Source organism: Cydia strobilella, chromosome 3, assembly GCF_947568885.1.
Source record: "Cydia strobilella chromosome 3, ilCydStro3.1, whole genome shotgun sequence".
NCBI classification, from domain to species: domain Eukaryota; kingdom Metazoa; phylum Arthropoda; class Insecta; order Lepidoptera; family Tortricidae; genus Cydia; species Cydia strobilella.
Genome location: NC_086043.1, coordinates 3,371,878 through 3,392,476, shown reverse-complemented (window position 1 = coordinate 3,392,476; position 20,599 = coordinate 3,371,878). Strand labels below are relative to the sequence as shown.

The following is a 20,599-nucleotide window of genomic DNA, read 5'->3' as shown; positions in this document are numbered from 1 at the left end:
AAATACTGTAGATAGGAAATTTTACTGAAAAATAAAAATGAAGTATTCTTTCAGTAAAATTTCCTATCTACAGTATTTTAAATAGTTTAAATACTGTAGATAGGAAATTTTACTAAAATAATACTTCATTTTTATTTTTAAAACAATACGAACTGCATTCAAAGAATTTTAAATAATCCCGTCTGAACCGGGAATCGAACCCGCTAAATGTGGTAACATTTCCTTCTTTACTTTCAGTAAAATTTCCTACAGTATGTAAAGTATACTTTCCCTCCATGTGGCAAAGTCGTGGGGCGCCCTGTATATAATAAGTACTTGTAATTTGCTTATGATTTGTTTTTCCCAAACCAATCATTAACTTTTGTTATGTCCTCCGGAAAAAAACTCAGGTTTTCCCGAACGTTTAGACACAGTTCAACACTTTTGTTTGACCCTCCACCACTGGTAGGTACCTAAACTATGAGTGTGGATGCACTAAACAATGGAATGGATAATAATTTATACTGTTATTTCAATAATGTACATTGTGTTACGGTTGGCTTGCTTTTATTTACCAACACAAATGACTAAAACTGTTTTAAATGCGTAATAATGTTTTTGTATTTTGTACCACAATAATTATTTTGGTTATTTGAGCAGTATTAAATAGTATAATTTTATAACAGACGACGAACCTACCTTTATGGTTTTGGCTTTATGGTTTGCTTATCGTGAAAAGTGCATCATCCCTAATAAACTTCGGAAAAACAATTAATAAATGCAAGTGTTACGCGATTAAATCCAAATAAAGATTATCCCCAAACATTTTAATGAATTTAATGAAATTATGACAGTAATAATTGTCAAAAACATTTCCACTCCGTATTTACAAACACGATAGCCGGCATGCAACGCGCATGCGCAAGTGTGTCAATGCTAAGATTTGCGCAAGTGTTGCCGAAATGAACGGGTTCAGTTCTCGGCTGGTGGCATTGACCTCTGTTCCGGCAGTTGAAGTGTTTATGTTTGCTGCAGAAAGATTTGGCCAAAAATGGAAATATATTTTTTTCTAATGTACCTAAGCAATTTTGGAAACATAGCATAAAGGATGACTCACGTTAGACCGGGCCGTGACCGGGCCGGAGCTTCCGGCGCTGACTTTTCTCTGACATGACAGGTGATCACGTGATGCTTTCCATAGAAAACGAAGCGCCTGAAGCTCCGGCCCGGTCACGGCCCGGTCTAACGTGAGTCATCCTTAAAGGACCTGCACTGTGTAATATTATTCTTTATACTCAGGGCTATAAATACCATCGTAAATCGAAATTTTGTCTATCTCCAGCACGGAACACGAGTTGGCGTTTGACATTTACGTTAGCGTCTGCGTGAACTCGTTCGCATTCTCTCTAGCACCAATAGTACCAATACATCAGTGCGAGCGGGATGGACTGCGATCGAGTTTACGCAATCGCTAGCATAAACGTCAAGTGTCAACTCATGGTACGGCTAGTACAGGCAGGGCGAAAAATTGACGAAACGTAGATTCTCGAAGTCCGCGGTGTTGTCCCTCAGGGGGTCTAAACTAAGATTACAATCGAACATCGACAAACGCCAAGAAAGAAGAAAAAACCGGCCAAGTGCGAGTCGGACTCGCCCACGAAGGGTTCCGTACCATTACAGCAAAAAAACGGCAAAAAAATCACGTTTGTTGTATGGGAGCCCTTTTACTAAATACACATTATCTTTTATTCTGTTTTTAGTATTTGTTGTTATAGCGGCAACAGAAATATATCATCTGTGAAAATTTCAACTGTCTTAGCTATCACGGTTCATGAGATACAGCCTGGTGACAGACAGACGGCTAGCCAGACGGACAGAGAGACGGACAGTGGAGTCTTAGTAATAGGGTCCCGTTTTTACCCCTTGGGTACGGAACCCTAAAAATAATCGGGATAACAGATGCTACGAAAAGTCACGTGACTATTTCCATACATTGTTTTACTTTCGATTGGTGTTATCTAATGTCATCTTGGCTAGGCTCAATGCCGTTTTTTTGCACATTCAAATTCAGATGTTGGCTTCTTAGAACAGCTGCCGGCTAGACTATGGGCGGTTACAGCTTAACGTTTTATACGCGCCTATAAGTTCGTTTTTGGAAGCGCGTATAGACCAAATATTACGCGCGTGCAAGCGCGTAACGCCGAAACCACGGTACACGCGCAGAAAAAAACGCTAGTTGGAAACCGCCCTGAAACGAGCTTAGTCTCGTATCTATCTTTGGTCTCGTAAAGAAAAAAGTGTCTTACCCGAAAAATCTATGCCGCCTTCTTCTGCTATTCACAAATGTTAAGTTAAACCACATTATGTTAAGTTAAACAACTTCTTATCACAACGTTCAATAAACCCACCGATAAATATAATGTAATTACGCAAATTCTGTTTGATTATTGATACACTTTTAATGATATTTATTATTTATGTTTAAAACGCGTTGTCTACAACTTTTAACTATTCTAACGTTTTACTTTTTCTTATAGTTTGATCTCCAATAAGCTTAGCTACTAGATAAACTAAAGATTTATAGCAATCATGAAACTACTAAAATACAATGAAAAAACCATGACAAATATGATTAGCGCACTCAATATTTTTATAAGTAATTATTTAATTATAATGTATGAAGCCAGCATACAGATCTTTTAATTTTGAGTAAGTATTTTGTATATTTTTGGCGCAAATGTAATTTTTTTATACAAATTTCATAGTAACAAACATTTAGTTTTGACATTTCATAAGACAGTAAAGGTGACTGTCCGTTTGTAACTGCCGCTGCACTGCAGTTGCGACGTTACGCGGTGCCGCATTACTGTAGCAGCACGACTGCGGCTGTTGCGGCGTGCAGTCGCGACAGCGTTCGTTGATGGCTTGTCAATGTCAAGTCATATAATGTCAGACGTACAAATAAAATACTAATTTAGTTTTGTATTTTTACGTGAAGAAGCGAGTGACGATAATGCTACATGCTACATGAAAAAGAAGACCAGTTTGCCTTTCTACAATAGTCAGAGTCCGACGAAGGCAGCTACGCAATATTAATAAAAAATCTGATATTTAATGGTGATCCTTTATTCAGATAATATTGCCGATTAAATGAAAAGCAATTCAACATTGAATGAGACTTAATAATTGACGAAATACAATCAAATTACTCAAATAAAATTAATGCAGAGGAAAAATTATTCTTAACATTAAGGTAAGTTCACAATGTGAAATTTTCTTCCCCATCCTCTTGCCTAAATGCGTGACCACCAGGTGACCACCGCACACAGCAATCCGATGTGATGAATAAAATTATTTGTAAGAGCTATAAGTAATTGCGCAATTTACACTTCATATTGTCAAGTTTCCTATTTGAAACTGAAACACAAATTAAAATCCCTCTTGTGTTGCAGGTGTCCATGGGCGGCACGGCACTCTTTATGATATGACCGTGCATCCATATAAAACTTGACGGGCGAGACAAGAAATCCTTTATGAAGAAAGCTATTGCCCTCACCTTGGCCGATAGAAAGAACTTAAAATAAATTAATTTGAATAATAAATGGTTTCCTCGTGTTGTTTGTTTAACCCTCATGCCTTAAGACCCCCGCAACTGTCAATATTCTAAATTTTAAACCATTCGCTTCTCTCGTGGTTCAATTTTGTATCCTTTCGTATGTTTGGATATCAATATATTACCAGGAGGTATTAAACAACATCTTTGCTCCTTGTAATAAAAATTAATGATTGCTTCGTTTATTTAGCTCAGGAATGGCTTTGCAAATTTTGCAATGACAAAATTAGAAAGTGTCGCCATAAACGACATTATATAATATGGTATTACGACTAGAGTTGCCAGGAATATTCGGCAACTATTCGGCCTATTCGGCCACTTTGCCGATTATTCGGTATTCTATTTGCCTCTCTATCGCTCGTGCCCTGTCGAGCTTATAGCTATCCTCGCAAAACTACGAAAAAATAAAAGAACAGTTTATTTAATGAATTTATCATGAAATGATAAAAAAAATCACGTAGGAAAATATAGCTTGGCCAGGATTAGGGAATATTACGCGAAACTGCGTAGGGGGCGCCAGGGCGCCACTAACACAAACTGAGGGTCTATCGCAAACCAAGATGAAAATCGAAATTTCGTTATCTAACATCTCTGTCACTCTTGCATATTAGAGCGTTAAAGAGGCAGATAGCGAAATTTCGGATTCGCGTTTTCCGGTAGGTCCTCTGTAAACAAACCGCATTGATGCATCAATGTCATATTTTGTTATCTCTGAAAACTTGTCAAAAACCTATTAAAGGTACAGTATGTATACTACAGTATGTTAGTATGTATACGTGTATGTAGTGGGTACGGTGTGTTACTCTATGGTTTACTAAAAAGGCTAGTCCTGCACTCTGGTGGCAGAACATTGCAGTAATATCCCCTTTTGTCTTAGGCTAGTATACTAGTACCTAAAGGAAATGAATGAGTAGATTTTTGTTTTTTCTTATTTACTGACAAATTGGGACACTATTTCCCCTCTGCCGAGGTACAAGATTAATTGTGCATGCATACAACTAGCGCGGTGCGTGTTGTACACAATTATTGTGTACAACACAGACGTTTCCTAACTGGCTCTGTGATATGGCTCAATATAGATTAGCAAAAAAGTTTACAGTAGGGACAGTCGCCATCAGATATATCGGAGCGACCGAGGTGCTAAAAATATCTGAACACTCTAGCGCCTTGACAATAAAGGCGTGTTCAGATATTTGTGAGCTCCTGAGCCGACCCGATATATCTGCGATATATGGCGACTGTACGTATTATATTCTTTGGACTGTACCATCGGGGTTGTATATCCTTGGGTGTAATAAGCTCCTTATTAGAACGTAGTGGTTATATCCTCTTTGCTTAGAACTACTAATATCTGTGACCCAAAGACATTTCAGTGCAGGTGACAGATTTGACGTGCGGTCTGCAGCCGCAGTTGCAATAATACACTAAATACACAAAAATGGCCATGCTACGTGCAGTCGGCCTTGTCATTAATTTTACTATGTAAATTGACAATAACACCGACGTGTCGGAGCAGTAGTGCAGCTGCGGTCGGGAAAACGTTAAAATCACCATATTACGTGCAGTCGATATCGTCATTCATTTTACTATGGAAATTGACAATAACACCGACGCGTTCAGGCCGCTGCAGTAGTGTCGGAGCAGTAACGCAGCTGCGGTTGAAAATGGACAGTCACCTTAAGGTAACTGTTAGCAGTATTTAGCTGGTTAGGAAAATAGCATATTCTTGGCACAGGATATTTCTAAGTTTTGACGATATCGTCGTAATGTGTCAATAATTGGAGATGGCCCAAAAATCACTAGATAAACCTAGGGTTTAGTAGGTAGGTAGGTATATTACAAATACGTGTAAACAAATGAATATATTTAGGCGTTACACAGGCGCTCTTACGAGTTACGAGTTACGACACGCATTGTTAGCAAGTTGAACTCAAGTTACCTCATATTTTCTTATGTGTGCTTAGGTACTAAGCTTGGAACCGGTAACACTAGGAACTTATGTTAAAAACATAAAGTTAATGATCTATTCTATACAATAAATGTGCAAATATGCATAAAACTTGTGAAATAATACTAAACTTAAACCAACAACATGTAAATATAGGTACATCACAATAATTTATTCAGGTTGTTTTTTGTATTTACAGGCAATATTTTGCGAGATGAAAATATAATAATAATATAGGTCATACTGAGCAACTTCAACTAGGTACGGGACCAATCCTGAATTCACGAAATAATATTGGCTGTTTCATACATTTTAGCTGGTCAGATGAGATGCTGATGATATTTTTATTTTCCATGGGTGAGTCCATTATTTTGTCAGTTGGTTCACTTGGTTCCATAGTAAAAAATTATATTCACACCGCAAAATACTGCCGCTTATTAAAATCATCCTGTATTTGCACTTTAAATATGTACTAATTAACTTTAGATAAATTATGATATTTTTATTTTTTTTATTTTTTATTTATTTAGGCAACAAACAGTCATATACAAAAATGATGTAATAATAAGCAATGTGTTAATAGACCTTGAGTGCCCTACCTTAATTTTAATTCAAAAAACGTTAAACCCTTTATTGGGCAACGGGTCTCGAGAAAGACCACCCTGTAAAATCATCTTTTTGTATTTTTTCTTGTACAGAATTTTTGGGACTATGGAAAGCCGATGAGGCTTGAATGACGATTTTTATCAGTCTTGCCCGTTAAAAGGTTAACAGTGAAACGCTTTTCACAAAGCACGATTAATTTGAAAACGGAAGGAAAATAGATTATATTGATTTTGCGTAAAACATTGCTATTTCTAATTGGTCTGTTTGTATTTTTTCTTTTTTTTATTGAAAGATCATGCGTTATAATTTTAACCAACACAACGTTCTATTATAAATCACTTTTCCGAGGTTGCGCCCTTACTCAAACCTAGCTAATCCGACCCGGCCGCGCGCAACGGGAGACTTACACTAATGCGCCGACGCATGTGCAGTTGCAGTTGCACAATTAGCGGAAACGTTTCGACAATGGCCGTCGTTCTTTATGCAAACAGTATTTTACTCCGCCGAGTATATATAGGCAACGATACCCGTCTTCAAATAGGCCGTGGAAGAAATAGTACGAGTAGATTACAAAGGCCAGGAAATTAGGGATTACAAGAGTAAAATATAAAGAGCCGAGGAAAGCGATCCCATTCTATTTATAAAAGTAAATTTACAAACACCAGAGATATTACACGCGCGTTGCCGACCCTTTAAAAACCTGTACACTCCTTTTTTGAAGAACCCCATACGGTAGCCCCTCGGGAAAACCTCGGCAGGGAGCTCATTCCACAGCCGAAGCGTCCGCGGCAGGAAATTCCTCTTAAACCGCACAGTACGCGACCATTTAGGTGCTAGGGTGTGAGGATGAATACCCTGCCGATGGCGAGCGGTGCGGTGATAGAAAGCGGCCGTCGGCATCATGTCAAACAATTCTTCAGAGCACAGCCCATTGTACAAGCGGTAGAACACACACAAGGAGGCGAAGTCTCTCCTTAGACTTAAAAGTTCGGTACAGGTGTTTATTTATTTATTTCAACTTTATTGCACAAAATATATACAACAATGTACAAATGGTGGACTTAATGCCAAATGGCATTCTCTAGGTACCAGTCAACCAATGGGCCAAACAGAGACACAATAGGTGCAGAGAGAGAGAGAAAAAAAATCTATAAATAAAAAGAAAAGAAAACTAATATACTTACTTATAAACTACATATATTACTTATATACAAACATACATACACACTATAAGTATAATACACACATATACATACTGTAAATATAATATAGATAAATATTATTGGAACTCTTGCTTTAGGACATGCTTACGTAACATCCGCTTGCAAGAAAACTTAGTTGGAGCTTGTCTGATATTAAGAAGGAGTGAATTCCAGAAACGACTGGACAGCGAAAGAATTAGTCATAAATCCAGTGCGCTGAGAGGGTATGGTCAGTTTGAGAATGGGGAAGGTAGGTACACAGGTCGCATCCTAGACGAGGAGTATTGAAGACGAATTTACTTTTGAAATATCCAGGAGCAAAGTGCTCAAATAGGATAGAATACAGAACACAAATGATTCGGAATTCGTAGCTACGTCGACGTTAGAAATAAATCTAAAACCATCACAACCTAAAACTTCAATGTACGGTGCGCCGTGTCCGCGTTAGCGTGACGCGCGCTTAGGTCACTTTACAGGCCTAGGTGGGCAATGTTGTACGAATATCCATTGACAACCCGACGCGCCTCATTGCGCCTAATTTAGAGAAATCGTTTTAGTTATTAACGTTATGTTTAATGAGAAGATCTATTAGTTTCGCTAAATGCGGAATGGCATACTTTTTCACTTAGTTATTTATAGCTCTAAAGAATTTGTTTGTTTTTCTCGTTGTATTAATAATAAAGCGTCCGTCTATGGTCCGTCATTAGATACTTATCAGAGCATAGAGGACGTTTTATAAATGTATAATACAGTGATATACGATAAAGTCGACCATATTAAGGATGACTCACGTTAGACCGGGCCGTGTCCGGGCCGGAGCTTCCGGCGCTTACTTTTCTATGACATGACAGGTGATCACGTGATGCTTTCCATAGAAAACGAAGCGCCGAAAGCTCCGGCCCGGACACGGCCCGGTCTAACGTGAGTCATCCTTTACTCTTACTAAGGTTGTCAGGGTCAATGGAAATTACCAAAGATGTAAATTGTAAACAAACCTATTAAGTAATATTGTCTTCGGTTACCGCGATAGTTACTCATGAAATAAAATTATGAATGAAAACGGATTATATCGCGTTTATTGAATTTATAATACATCCCGACGTTTAAACTGACGCTGGACGCTGTATTTAAAGGGTTCGAAATGTCGGGATGTATTATAAATTCAATATACGCGATATAGGTACTCCGTTTTCATAGTTTTATTTCAAACCTATTTAGTATTATTATTTCGTGCAAGATTTTGGAGGTATTAAACAGTACAGTTGACTATGTGCATTTAGTTATTAAGTTTAATTCGTCTACACTTCGAAAATATGTTCTTTTATTCATACATTTTCATACAGTGGGTATATATGAGTGGAGTTAAAAAGGATAGACAATTAGACCTACATCAAATATATCTTGTTTTTGTTTTTCGGTAACAATTTTTCCTAACCTTGACTTTATTATAATTATTGTGGATGAATATATTCAGGTAATAGGGGTTTATTTACACAAATACATTATTTACAAGTGCAACTACTTACTTAAGAAAAGTGAATGAAATAAAATACTCATGAGTAGGTATAAGCATTGTTCTAAAGGAAATCAAATTCATATTTATAAGTATTTTTTCAAGGGAGGAATATTACCCAATCGAAGTACAGTCGCCATCAGATATATCGGAGCGGCCGAGGTGCTCAAAAATATCTGAAGATGCACTATAACGCCTTGACAATATGAGGCGTGTTCAGATATTTGTTAGCACCTTGGCCGCTCAGATTATCTGATGGCGACTCTACTCACTTTCCATCTATTTATGTAACTAAATAATGCAACTAGAATCCTTCAAGCTTAATATGTGACTCCAAAACCCATTTAACGAGATCTTATGCCTCACAGTCAGTACATCAGCTTTAACATAAATCAATTTTATGGCTTTTAAATATATGCTGCTTGTAATATACTTAATTATGTGCTTGCTTTATTACTTCTTAAGCCGCTATATTTTCTTTAAGAATACATTGTCGTAATGTGGTCGTCAATAGAACTTGCAGACAATGTAAACAAACCATTTTACCTTCATTACTTCGTAATCTCGCTTTTCAAAAGGACAACCATGACCTTATCAACAGTCTATATACTTAAATATTTTATTTATATAACTTTTTAGTTAAATTGAATGTCAATTATTAATATTTCAGGGAAAATAACCTTCGTAAAATTTTTGGGTTATGTGTCAAACGCTAACAAAATCTATGATATTTGGTTACATTATTTGCAAGTTCTATTGACGACGACTTTATGTACACGGTGCAGTCGGCGTGCAGTTGCCATACAAATTGCAGTCGGTTTGCAGTCCAATTATATTTATTAGTATCGGCCCTATGTATTTTTTTCCAAGTTTAAGGATGACTCACGTTAGACCGGGCCGTGACCGGGCCGGAGCTTCCGGCGCTTACTTTTCTATGGAAAGCATCACGTGGTCACCTCTCAAGTCATAGAAAAGTAAGCGCCGGAAGCTCCGGCCCGGTCACGGCCCGGTCTAACTTGAGTCATCCTTAAAATGAAGAATGTAGACGACGCCAAAATTGTTCAAAACTGGACGTCCTTGGGCCTCGGATTCATTGTCATCGGGTCAAGCCGGTCACGTAAAAGGTTAACGGCAGACGCATGCGCGTGCGCCTAAATTGCGCCTGATCGCGACTCGCGAGCTGTTTGCCAAGTGACTTGTAATGGAGTTTTTACACTTAACAAAATTATTATTTATTAAAAAAACTATATAAAAACCGGCCAGGTGCGAGTAGGACTCGCGCGCGAAGGGCTCCGTAGCATTGCGCAAAAAACGGCAAAAAAACACGTTTTTTGTATGGGAGACCCGCTTAAATTTTTATTTTATTCTGTTTTAGTATTTGTTGTTATAGCGGCAACAGAAATACATCATCTGTGAAAATTTTAACTGTCTAGTTATCACGGTTCATGAGATACAGCCTGGTGACGGACACACAGACAGATAGACAGACAGACGGACAGTGGAGTATTAGTAATAGGATCCCGTTTTTACCCTTTGGGTACGGAACCCAAAAAATATACTAATTAAATATTTTTTCAATTTATTTTATTATTTATGACATGTTTTCACATGTTTTCTCTAAAGCCACACCCCTAGTAAACCTATAAATATACTCTGTGTTCCATGATGAAAAATAACCAAGACCGTCCGCTTAAAATGTTTACTCAGTTTGCAAATGTCTCCATTCCCCGCCTCAACCGTTACTCGTATATCATCTGCCCCCGAACATGTGAAAACATGTCATAAAGAACAAAATAAATTGAAAAAATATTTAATTAGTATATTTTTTGGGTTCCGTACCCAAAGGGTAAAAACGGAATCCTATTACTAATACTCCACTGTCCGTCTGTCTGTCTATCTGTCTGTGTGTCTGTCACCAGGCTGTATCTCATGAACCGTGATAACTAGACAGTTAAAATTTTCACAGATGATGTATTTCTGTTGCCGCTATAACATCAAATAACTCGCCGATTTTCTTGCTCTCGCCGACGCCGAGCTTGTTCTCGCAGGTTAATTAAATATAAATTAGCATTAAAAGTTTGACGTGCCGAATAGACCGCGGGCCAGGAACTGATTTCCATGACCAATCGCCTCCCGAGCGAAAACTGAACGTCAGCTGCCGCTCCGTTGGTGGGTTGAGGAATGGCAGCAAATAAAGTCTATAAAAAAAATTGCAAAATGCTATTGTGAATAAACAAAATCGTCAGCAGATTGCATCGCTGTGGAAAGACCATCAGCTGGTCCCATGAACATGTAAAAAAGAAAACTATTTTCAGTCATCGGCGTCATCGCCTCCCGTTTGATACTTTGTCAGATGATAGTTTAGATGTTATTGTTAATAAAACAAATCGTCAGCCGGTTGTATCGCGGTGGAAAGACCGAGTTACGCGTTTCGGTGGCTGCCATTTCTCAACCCACCAACGGAGCGGCAGCTGACGTTCACGAGGGTTCATCATACATAGCCGTTAACCGCTATACGAGTTTTCGCCTGGGAGGCGATGACTGACGAAATTTGCGCCTGGCTCGCGGTCCAGAAGTTCCTTTCTTACAAAAAAAGTCTTACATAGAAGAGAAGAGAAGATAAAACTGTCAACTATTACAAGTCTGAAACTTGTGACGTACTGTACTGCCACATAAAGGTTAATAGCAGAGACATGCGTGCGCGCGTAAATCGCCGAAGCTTCGATCAGCTCTTGCACTGCCTGCAAATTGACTTATAAATCCATTTCCATTGGACTAGAAGGACGAATTAGAGTGTGTATGCTAATAATATATGTTTTACGTATAGTAATAACCTTTTCTAAAATTTCTAAATAGTATGTTTTTGGTTGCATCTACGGTTATCAATGATTTCATATATTTTATTATGACCGTGATTGTGATACGTTATATAGCTCAACCTTTACAGGGTTCCGTACCCAAAGGGTAAAAACGGGACCCTATTACTAAGACTCCGCTGTCCGTCTGTCCGTCTGTCACCAGGCTGTATCTCATGAACCGTGATAGCTAGACAGTTGAAATTTTCACAGATGATGTATTTCTGTTGCCGCTATAACAACAAATACTAAAAAGTACGAAACCCTCGGTGGGCGAGTCCGACTCGCACTTTGCCGGTTTTTTTATACCAAGGACGGTTTTGCCTTGTAGCCCCGGGCCGCAAGATGAATTTTCTTAAAGGTATGGGATGGTAAGGATCAATACCAGTCTACCAGGATCACCTGGCGGGCCACCTAAAAAACTGGCCAAGTGCGAGTCGGACTCGCGCACGAAGGGTTCCGCACCATTACGCAAAAACCGGCAAAAAATCACGCTTGTTGTATGGGAACCCACTTTAATATTAATTTTATTCTGTTTTTAGTTATTTTTGATATAGCGGCAACTGAAATACATCATCTGTGAAAATTTCAACTGTCTAGCTATCACGGTTCATGAGATACAGCTTGGTGACAGACGGACAGACAGACGGACAGTGGTCTTAGTAATAGGGTCCCGTTTTTACCCTTTGGGTACGAAACTTTTGGGTTGATAAGACAACTGTCAAAATAGTTGTTTATGCTAACCTGTATAAACTTAATATAGATATAGATAGACAGTAAAATTATGCTTATGTAGATTTTAGTTTTATTAGTCTGTTTAGTTGTTATTTGAAATCCGGTTGATCTTTTTTTACGGCCCGTCCCATGAATTTTTATTTTATTATGCAGTGCCCTTGACCTTTGATCAAATATTACCACTAAACTTTATTACAATGTTTTAAAACCTGTTAACCAGATTTACTTAATATCATACTTTTAGTACCTATGTGTTAAAATTTTGTCACACTTTGTTTAAAATTGGTTTACAAAACACAAACTTATAAATGTACTTATTTACATAGATAACATATATTTGTTGGTCCTTCGAACCGGACGAAATTATTATTATACATTTGGGATTCTTTCCGAAGCTCATTGATTTCAACATCAAGCAACATTCGAAATCGTTGAATATCGGCCACGCCTATATTTTTACAATTAAAAGTTTTAATATTCTAATCAGGCTATTGTTTTTCAAATAAAAAAAACTCCACAGAGTCCGGAGTAGAGAGTAAATTGTAAGTGTAAAAAAAGTAAACTTACCATGGCGCCTTGGCAGCTAATCCTTGGACGTTTCCATTCTTGGTGGCTGAGGCTGAAGACATGATGAAATCTGAAAAAAAAAAAAAACTTTAACCATGTAAAAATATTTACCTTCGTTAATACCTTTAGTACACTAACACGACAAGATAAAAACCTGTATAAACTACCTTCCAATCACAAACTAAAAGTAACTAAATTATTGATTTAATGCTTTGCCATTTTCGCTCGCAAAAAGCATTCTGAAACTAACTGCAGGCAGATTTCACTGTCCAATTCAGAAATACTGGGTTGGGCAAGTCAAATTGACCGAGCGTTAGCGAAGGTCTTCCTTTCAGCTTGGACAAAAATGAATTAGTATATCCGGATGTTCTCGTCGACAGGTAGCATTTCTCACGATTCAAGAATACAATTTTATTCATTTTCAATAGGGGATATTACTGCAATGTTTTGCCACCAGAGTGCAGCACTAGCCTTATTAGTAAACTCTAGATTAACTTATACATACTGTACCTTTAACAGGTTTTTGACAAATTTTCAGAGATAATAAAATGTGACATTGATGCATCAAGGCGGTTTGTTTACAAAAGACTTACCGGGAAACGCGAATCCGAAATTTCGCTATCTGTCTCTTTATCGCTCGAATATGCAAGAGTGGCAGAGATGTTAGATAACGAAATTTCGATTTTCTTGTTTCGCGATAGACCCTCAGATTGTGGTAGTGGCGCCCTCTACGCAGTTTCGCGTAATATTCCCTATTTTCGGAATTTCTTCAAAATGGCGAAGTCATGGTGGTTCGCAAGGTCACAGAGCTGCTAGTTTAATTCGTATTTAATTATTTACTCGACTAAGATAATTTATGCGCATTGTCACTAACAAAACTAAGGGCTGGCAGACCTAAAATAAAGATATTCAAACTCAATCTAGCAGCTAAAATTACTAAATCGAACAGCAACAAGATTCCTTGACCCCAGAAGGGCAAGCACTCCACACACTCAAACTGCCACTATAAATATTATTATCGTAACCGGGTCTGCTGATAATGAATGTGTTAGCATATTTAATATTACAACTACATTAGAACCGTATTGTACTTGGTACCAATGTTTGGATAGTAATTTAAATTAAACAAGTGATATCATATACTTATCATCTTTTTTTTAGCCTGTTATAGTGTCCCACTGCTGGACAAAGGCCTCTCCCCTTGATTTCCATCACTCCCGTTGTTGAGCGAGAGATTCGAATGTTTTCGTAGGATAACACATTAATTAATAAGAATTAAATTTTCCGTTATTTGAGAGTTATGCCAAATTTTTAAATTAAAGGAAGAATGGAAAAATTTACACCTCCAGCAGAACTCGAACCTCCGACCATTGGAACACCGGTGCAATCGCTTCTGCCAACTGAGCCACGGAGGCCTCCAAAATCTGGAGTCCAGATGTTTGCGGTGTAATTTTTTCCATTTTTCCTTTAATTTAAAAATTTGGAGTACCTAACGCTCGCAGACGTTGCTGCTTCATAAAAAATAGTTTGTGGTTTATTTGAGAGAGGTTGCTCATAAACAGTTTAACATCTAATTTGTGTCGATAAGGATACTGGCCGAATTTTTGGATTTTTTTTTGCATTTTTTTAGCCGAGAACGATTTTTTCTGCCCTCGTTTGACGTTTGAACCCACGATTTTTGATCACCACACATAAGAAATATAAATTATAATTTTTTCATTTGTTTAAAACATGATTAATATGATGTGTACTGAAAACGAAGCTAAGAATATATAGTAATTAGATACGATAACGATTATTTAGTTAACGATTACATTAAAATAAACTTACATTCTCGTCGGCACAGTTTCATTTGTTTTCCAATCAGTGAAATATATGTTTTAGGCATTTTTGTATGAAAAAAGTCCGTTCCAAATGTTTATACACACGTTTCGAATCACACGAGACGGAAAAGACTGATTGTGGGTAGTAATGAACTTCGCTGGCAGCTGCTGATTGTTTTTTTTTTTCGCTATTCGGGATAGGCTAAGATCATAGCTGATACTGCTTCAAATTTGTGAAATTTTTAAGGATTGCCAAAAGGTTCAATAATAATAATACGAGTAGTCGAGTAAATAATATTCAATATGTACATACATTTGTTGATATGGTATTTGTATACGAGTTGTTGGTATGGTATAGTCAATGTCATTGGAAAATGGCGGCAAATTAAAAAATAAGAAACTGCGCAGTATTAATCGCACCATTCTCAATACCAATACGTTATTGGACTTCTCGATTTTTCTAGTGACAGGACGTTTGACCTGAAATAAACATTAACACCAACAATATTTTTCAGTAGGTTGACCGCATAGACTTAGAGTATTTAGAAACGCTTGAATACCGGTTACTGGGCACTTACACTTGCCTTCTATTACTGTCATAATTTAAAAATGGAAGACTTTCTAAAGGTGACTGTCCATTTGTAACCGCAGCTGCACTGCTGCTCCGACACTACTGCGGCGGCCCAAACGCGTCGGTGTTATTGTCAATTTCCATAGTAAAATGAATGACGATATCGACTGCACGTAATATGGTGATTTTAACGTTTTCCCGACCGCAGCTGCACTACTGCTCCGACACGTCGGTGTTATTGTCAATTTCCATAGTAAAATGAATGACAAGACCGACTGCACGTAGCATGGCCATTTTTGCGTATTTGGTGTATTATTGCAACTGCGGCTGCAGACCGCACGTCAAATCTGTCACCTGCACTAAATTGTCTTTGATCACAGATATTAGTAGTTTTAAGCAAAAAGGATATAACCACTACGTTCTAAGGAGTTATTACACCCACGGATAAACAACCCCGATGGTACCGTCGCCATATATCGCAGATATATCGGGGCGGCCAAGGAGCTCACAAATATCTGAACACGCCTTTATTGTCAAGGCGCTAGAGTGCATGTTCAGATATATTTAGCACCTCGGTCGCTCCGACATATCTGATGGCGACTGTAGTACTACTGTAAACTTTTTTGCTAATCTATATTGAGCCATACGAGTATCACAGAGCCAGTTAGGAAACTAGAATGATAGGTCCGAAAAAGAGAGTGTCAAATTCGGAAGTTAACTATAGTCTGGCAAACCCTTCGAGCAACACCGGCTTCCGACACGTCGGAAGGGAGGAGCCCAAGCGATATCTTACCGTACAAATCGTTCAGCCATTTTTTGCGGGGGAAAACGTGCACACAGTCGCACTTCTCACTCACTACTTGCAAAATCCAATCTCTAATTAGGATAGTTCATTTTTTTTTATGTTCTATTTCGAAAACCATTTCGAGATATTAGGTTTTTAAACAGTTTCCGACATTTGCTGCGATATAATAATCGAGGATTGAATATATTTCAACAAATATACTGATGACCTTAGTTTGACCTTCTCGCGAGGCTGAATATAATAATGTCATCGTATAGTAAAAGTTATCGAACCATAGTAAATAAATCCGTCACTCACGTAATTGTCAAAGATGTCATTGTCATCAATTGTCATAATAAAAAAATTCAGTTAACCCGCTAGTTTCTTACGATTTGATTTATAATTTTTAATACCTAAACAGTAGATTTTGATTGCTTAATATATCAAAAACCTTGTTTCCACTTGTGGGAATGATTTACAAAAATTATAGTCCGCGAAGACCTACGTGAAAGACGGTGTTGTCGTGAAGTAAATGTGGAATGGAATACTTCAAGTGTTACACACAATATTGCTGTGAGGATCACGTCGATGTAAGTATAAAATTAATATTATTTTACTACGAATATTTAAAAGTCCATTTTGGTGGTCGGGTCACTATTACCTATTTATTTTCTGTGATGATGTGGCCAGAATATCTAAAGACAAACCGTTTAACACAGCTTGTCCGCTACTAGCTCCGTTTTACTGATTTGAAGTTAAATTCAACAAACAGACATACATATATGTAACTTATAACCATCTTGCAAGCAATAAATCATATACATACAAAAATACATACCTATAGTTATATTCAAAATACAACATGAAACTGAAAAGATAATTTCTAATTTCCAGGTACCTACAAGTTGCAGTTCAAGGCTCAAGCTGCTGATATCACGATCATGGCGGACAAAACTAAAGTTAATAAAGAGTTGTGAAAAATAAAACATGTCTTATTTTTTACTTTTTTATTAATTTACGAAAAACCTGTTTCCCAAAAAAGTGTATACATTATATGTTCAACATGTTCTGCACGTAAGGTTAACATTGAGGGCTTTGTTTAGTAGCATTCAGTTGAAGTTGATTTAGGTTCTACTCTTGTTGATCCAGAAAATAATTGTATAGTTTATTATTAAATCTATGCCCACGCCCAGGCACTATTCTTGCTATAACTTTACATTCTCCGCCTTCTCTAGAAATTTGTACATTATATACATCCAATAAAACTAAGGTATATAACTTAAGGCAGATTTGTGGAATCAGCTTTCACAAATTTAGCGTATTTTGAGATTATTGATTTAGGGATTCAAATAATACGACGATATTATTTATAGATTCATTAAATAAACTGTTCTTTTATTTTTTCGTAGTTTTGCGAGGATAGCTATAAGCTCGACAGGCGAGCGATAGAGAGGCAAATAGAATACCGAATATCCGGCAAAGTGGCCAAATACCGAATAGTCGCCGAATATTCCTGGCAACTGTAATTGTATTGTAATATATCATATTATATAATGTCGTTTATGGTGACAATTTCTCATTTTGTCATTGCAAAGCCATTCCTGAGCTAAATAAAAGAAGCAATCATTTATTTTTATTACAAGGGGCAAAGATGTTATTTAATACCTCATGGTAACATATTGATATCCAAACATACGAAACGATACAAAATTGAACCACGAGAGAAGCGAATGGTTTAAAATTTAGAATATTGACAGTTGCGGAGGTCTCAAGGCATGAGGGTTAAACAAACTGTGTTACAGTGCAACACGTAATTCTTCACACCAACACGAGGAAACCATTTATTATTCAAATTAATTTATTAAAAGTTCTTTCTATCGGCCAAGGTGAGGGAAATATCTTCTTCATAAAGGATTTCTTGTCTCGCCCGTCAAGTTTTATATGGGTGGTGCGGTCATATCATAGAGTGCCGTCGCCCATTCACACCTGCAACTGGACAATATGAAGTGTAAATTACAAATTATTTTATTCATCATACTTCACTGTTTGGTACCTAAAGAAAGTGAAATTGGCTTAATATGGATACTTAGAAAGATAAATCTGTAATATTTTGCTAACACCGAACGACTGCCTGCCCACCATTGGATAATTTTATTCTTACGTGTCGCATCGTCATCTCCAGAACCCACGAATCACTTTGCAGAAATAAATAAAAGGCCTGCTAAAAGAGCCTACCTGGCATGGTTTTGAGGGGACGTTTATTACAGACTTCTAAATCTAGCCGCACGTTTCTGACGGCCGAGTACCTATACGTGATGCAGGTGGATCAAGTGCGCACTCCCCCCGTATATATCACGAACTCCATGAGTCCCGTTCCCGTCGGATTGCTGTGTGCGGTGGTCACGCATTTAGGCAAGAGGATGGGGAAGAAAATTTCACATTGTGAACTTACCTTAATGTTAATAATTTTTCCTCTGCATTAATTTTATTTGAGTAATTTGATTGTATTTCGTCAATTATTAAGTCTCATTCAATGTTGAATTGCTTTTCATTTAATCGGCAATATTATCTGAATAAAGGATCACCATTAAATATCAGATTTTTTGTTAATATTGCGTAGCTGCCTTCGTCGGACTCTGACTATTGTAGAAAGGCAAACTGGTCTTCTTTTTCATGTAGCATGTAGCATTATCGTCACTCGCTTCTTCACGTAAAAAATACAAAAGTAAATTAGTATTTTATTTGTACGTCTGACATATAGACTTGACATTGACAAGCCATCAACGGACGCTGTCGCGACTGCACGCCGCAACAGCCGCAGTCGTGCTGCTACAGTAGTGCGGCACCGCGTAACGTCGCAACTGCAGTGCAGCGGCAGTTACAATTGGACAGTCACCTTTATTGTAAATTACGGCATTCAGCTTGCGCGGGAAATGGCAGCTGTCATTTACTTTTTCCCGACTGGGGCGTGAAAATGTCATGTTTTTCATACACCTATCGTTACGGTGGCTTTGAATGTCAAGAAAATCGATAATTGACACTGACAGCGTTCTTGTACACTGGTACCTTTAGTCAATTTAATTTTATTTGGTACTACGTTTAATCTTGCTTTACATTCAAGTAAAAATTGCGCTATTAAGTTTCTTCTATATTTTATGATTGCGCTAAATTACATTTTATTGACATAACACGTACATACATAATCGATAATTAATGTGCTCACGGTTAAATAGGTACTAAATCATTACATCGATATTAAACAAATTAAGTTATAATTAAACAAAATTACCATTGTTTACCTTTTTAATTTTTTGTCGTAATATAATATCCTCCTTAAGGAATAATTTATGAAGGAAAATGCGTTAAATATATATTGTAGTTATTGCTTTGATTGTAATTAATTTTAAACAAAACAATTAGCTAAATAGCAAATTTTAATACATGTAAAACGGCCAAATACTTACAAAGAGAACGAACACTAGTTCAAATTAAAAAATGGAACACAAACTTTTTAATTCCGGCGCGGTTATTTTTAATTGTCTGACACGGCCGCGGCGCGCGGGCGGTGCGAGTGACTGAATGTATCAACGGAGTGTGCCGGCGAATTAGGTCGAGCCACATGCTGCAGCTTATCATCAATTGAGATGTTTGTTTGCGATTTATAATGGAGCATGGAGCTAGTAAACTCCAATAATATTCCTTCGGCGATTTTTTGCGATTTGTCAATAGAACGTAATACACGGCTGGAAACCAAGCTAACACTCCAGTCACCCTGACCTTGGAGTGTCAGCTTGGTTTTCAGGTAGCGCAATATAATTTGGTCGCCATCCTACTACGCGGTCGAAAACTACCAATGTCAGGAGGTCGGAAAGCATCTTTACAGACTGTGTATACTATAAATATATTTTTCTCAAACATGCTATGTAATATTGATATTACGTTCTTTATATTAGGCTGGGAAGTATCACGTTTCAGGCGCGGCTAGACGAGAGGTCTGTAATGAAATTTCACACAAAGTTGCAGGCCTAGGCCGGGAAGTGGCTTTTTTTAAATTTCTATTTCACATATAATTGTGGCACAGCATCATGGCATTCAGCCATTTTTTTTTGAACCTGACGGGCTCTATGGCACTATGGCTATTCGAGCGGTAGGACTGTGTGGGGGGATGGTAGCCTGGGGAAAATCCAGGACCCTTCCGCATCACACGAGACGGTTTTGCTACGCTGGAAGCTGGAATACTCCTAGTTTAAAAAAAAACGATATTTGATTGATATATATAGTTGGTCAAGCAAATCTTGTTAGTAAATAAAAACAAAAAAACTATACTCATCCTTTTCTTTTGGGTGTTAGTACTAGTGTAAGACAAAGATAGTATGATTCTCTCTGTCTATGTTTGAAATAAG

General features: G+C 37.5%; 1 protein-coding gene across 3 annotated transcripts in view; it reads right to left on the bottom strand.

Annotated features, from left to right (window-relative positions):
- The window catches only part of LOC134755669 (17-beta-hydroxysteroid dehydrogenase 13-like), a 51,656-nt gene extending 31,847 nt beyond the window's left edge, over nucleotides 1-19,809 (bottom strand). For 2 of the 3 annotated variants that reach the window (XR_010129074.1, XM_063692206.1), the window contains exons 1-2: nucleotides 14,849-14,921; nucleotides 13,019-13,088 (exon numbers count right to left, since the gene is read on the bottom strand). Coding sequence is in view for 2 of the 3 variants with exons in the window: in XM_063692206.1 (XP_063548276.1) it covers nucleotides 13,019-13,088; nucleotides 14,849-14,906 (128 nt within the window). In the remaining variant the exon portion in view is untranslated. Of the gene's footprint in view, nucleotides 1-13,018; nucleotides 13,089-14,848; nucleotides 14,922-19,660 lie in introns of those variants that run through there. The other variant, XM_063692207.1, reaches the window with a different exon arrangement.
- Nucleotides 19,810-20,599: the final 790 nt, after the last annotated feature.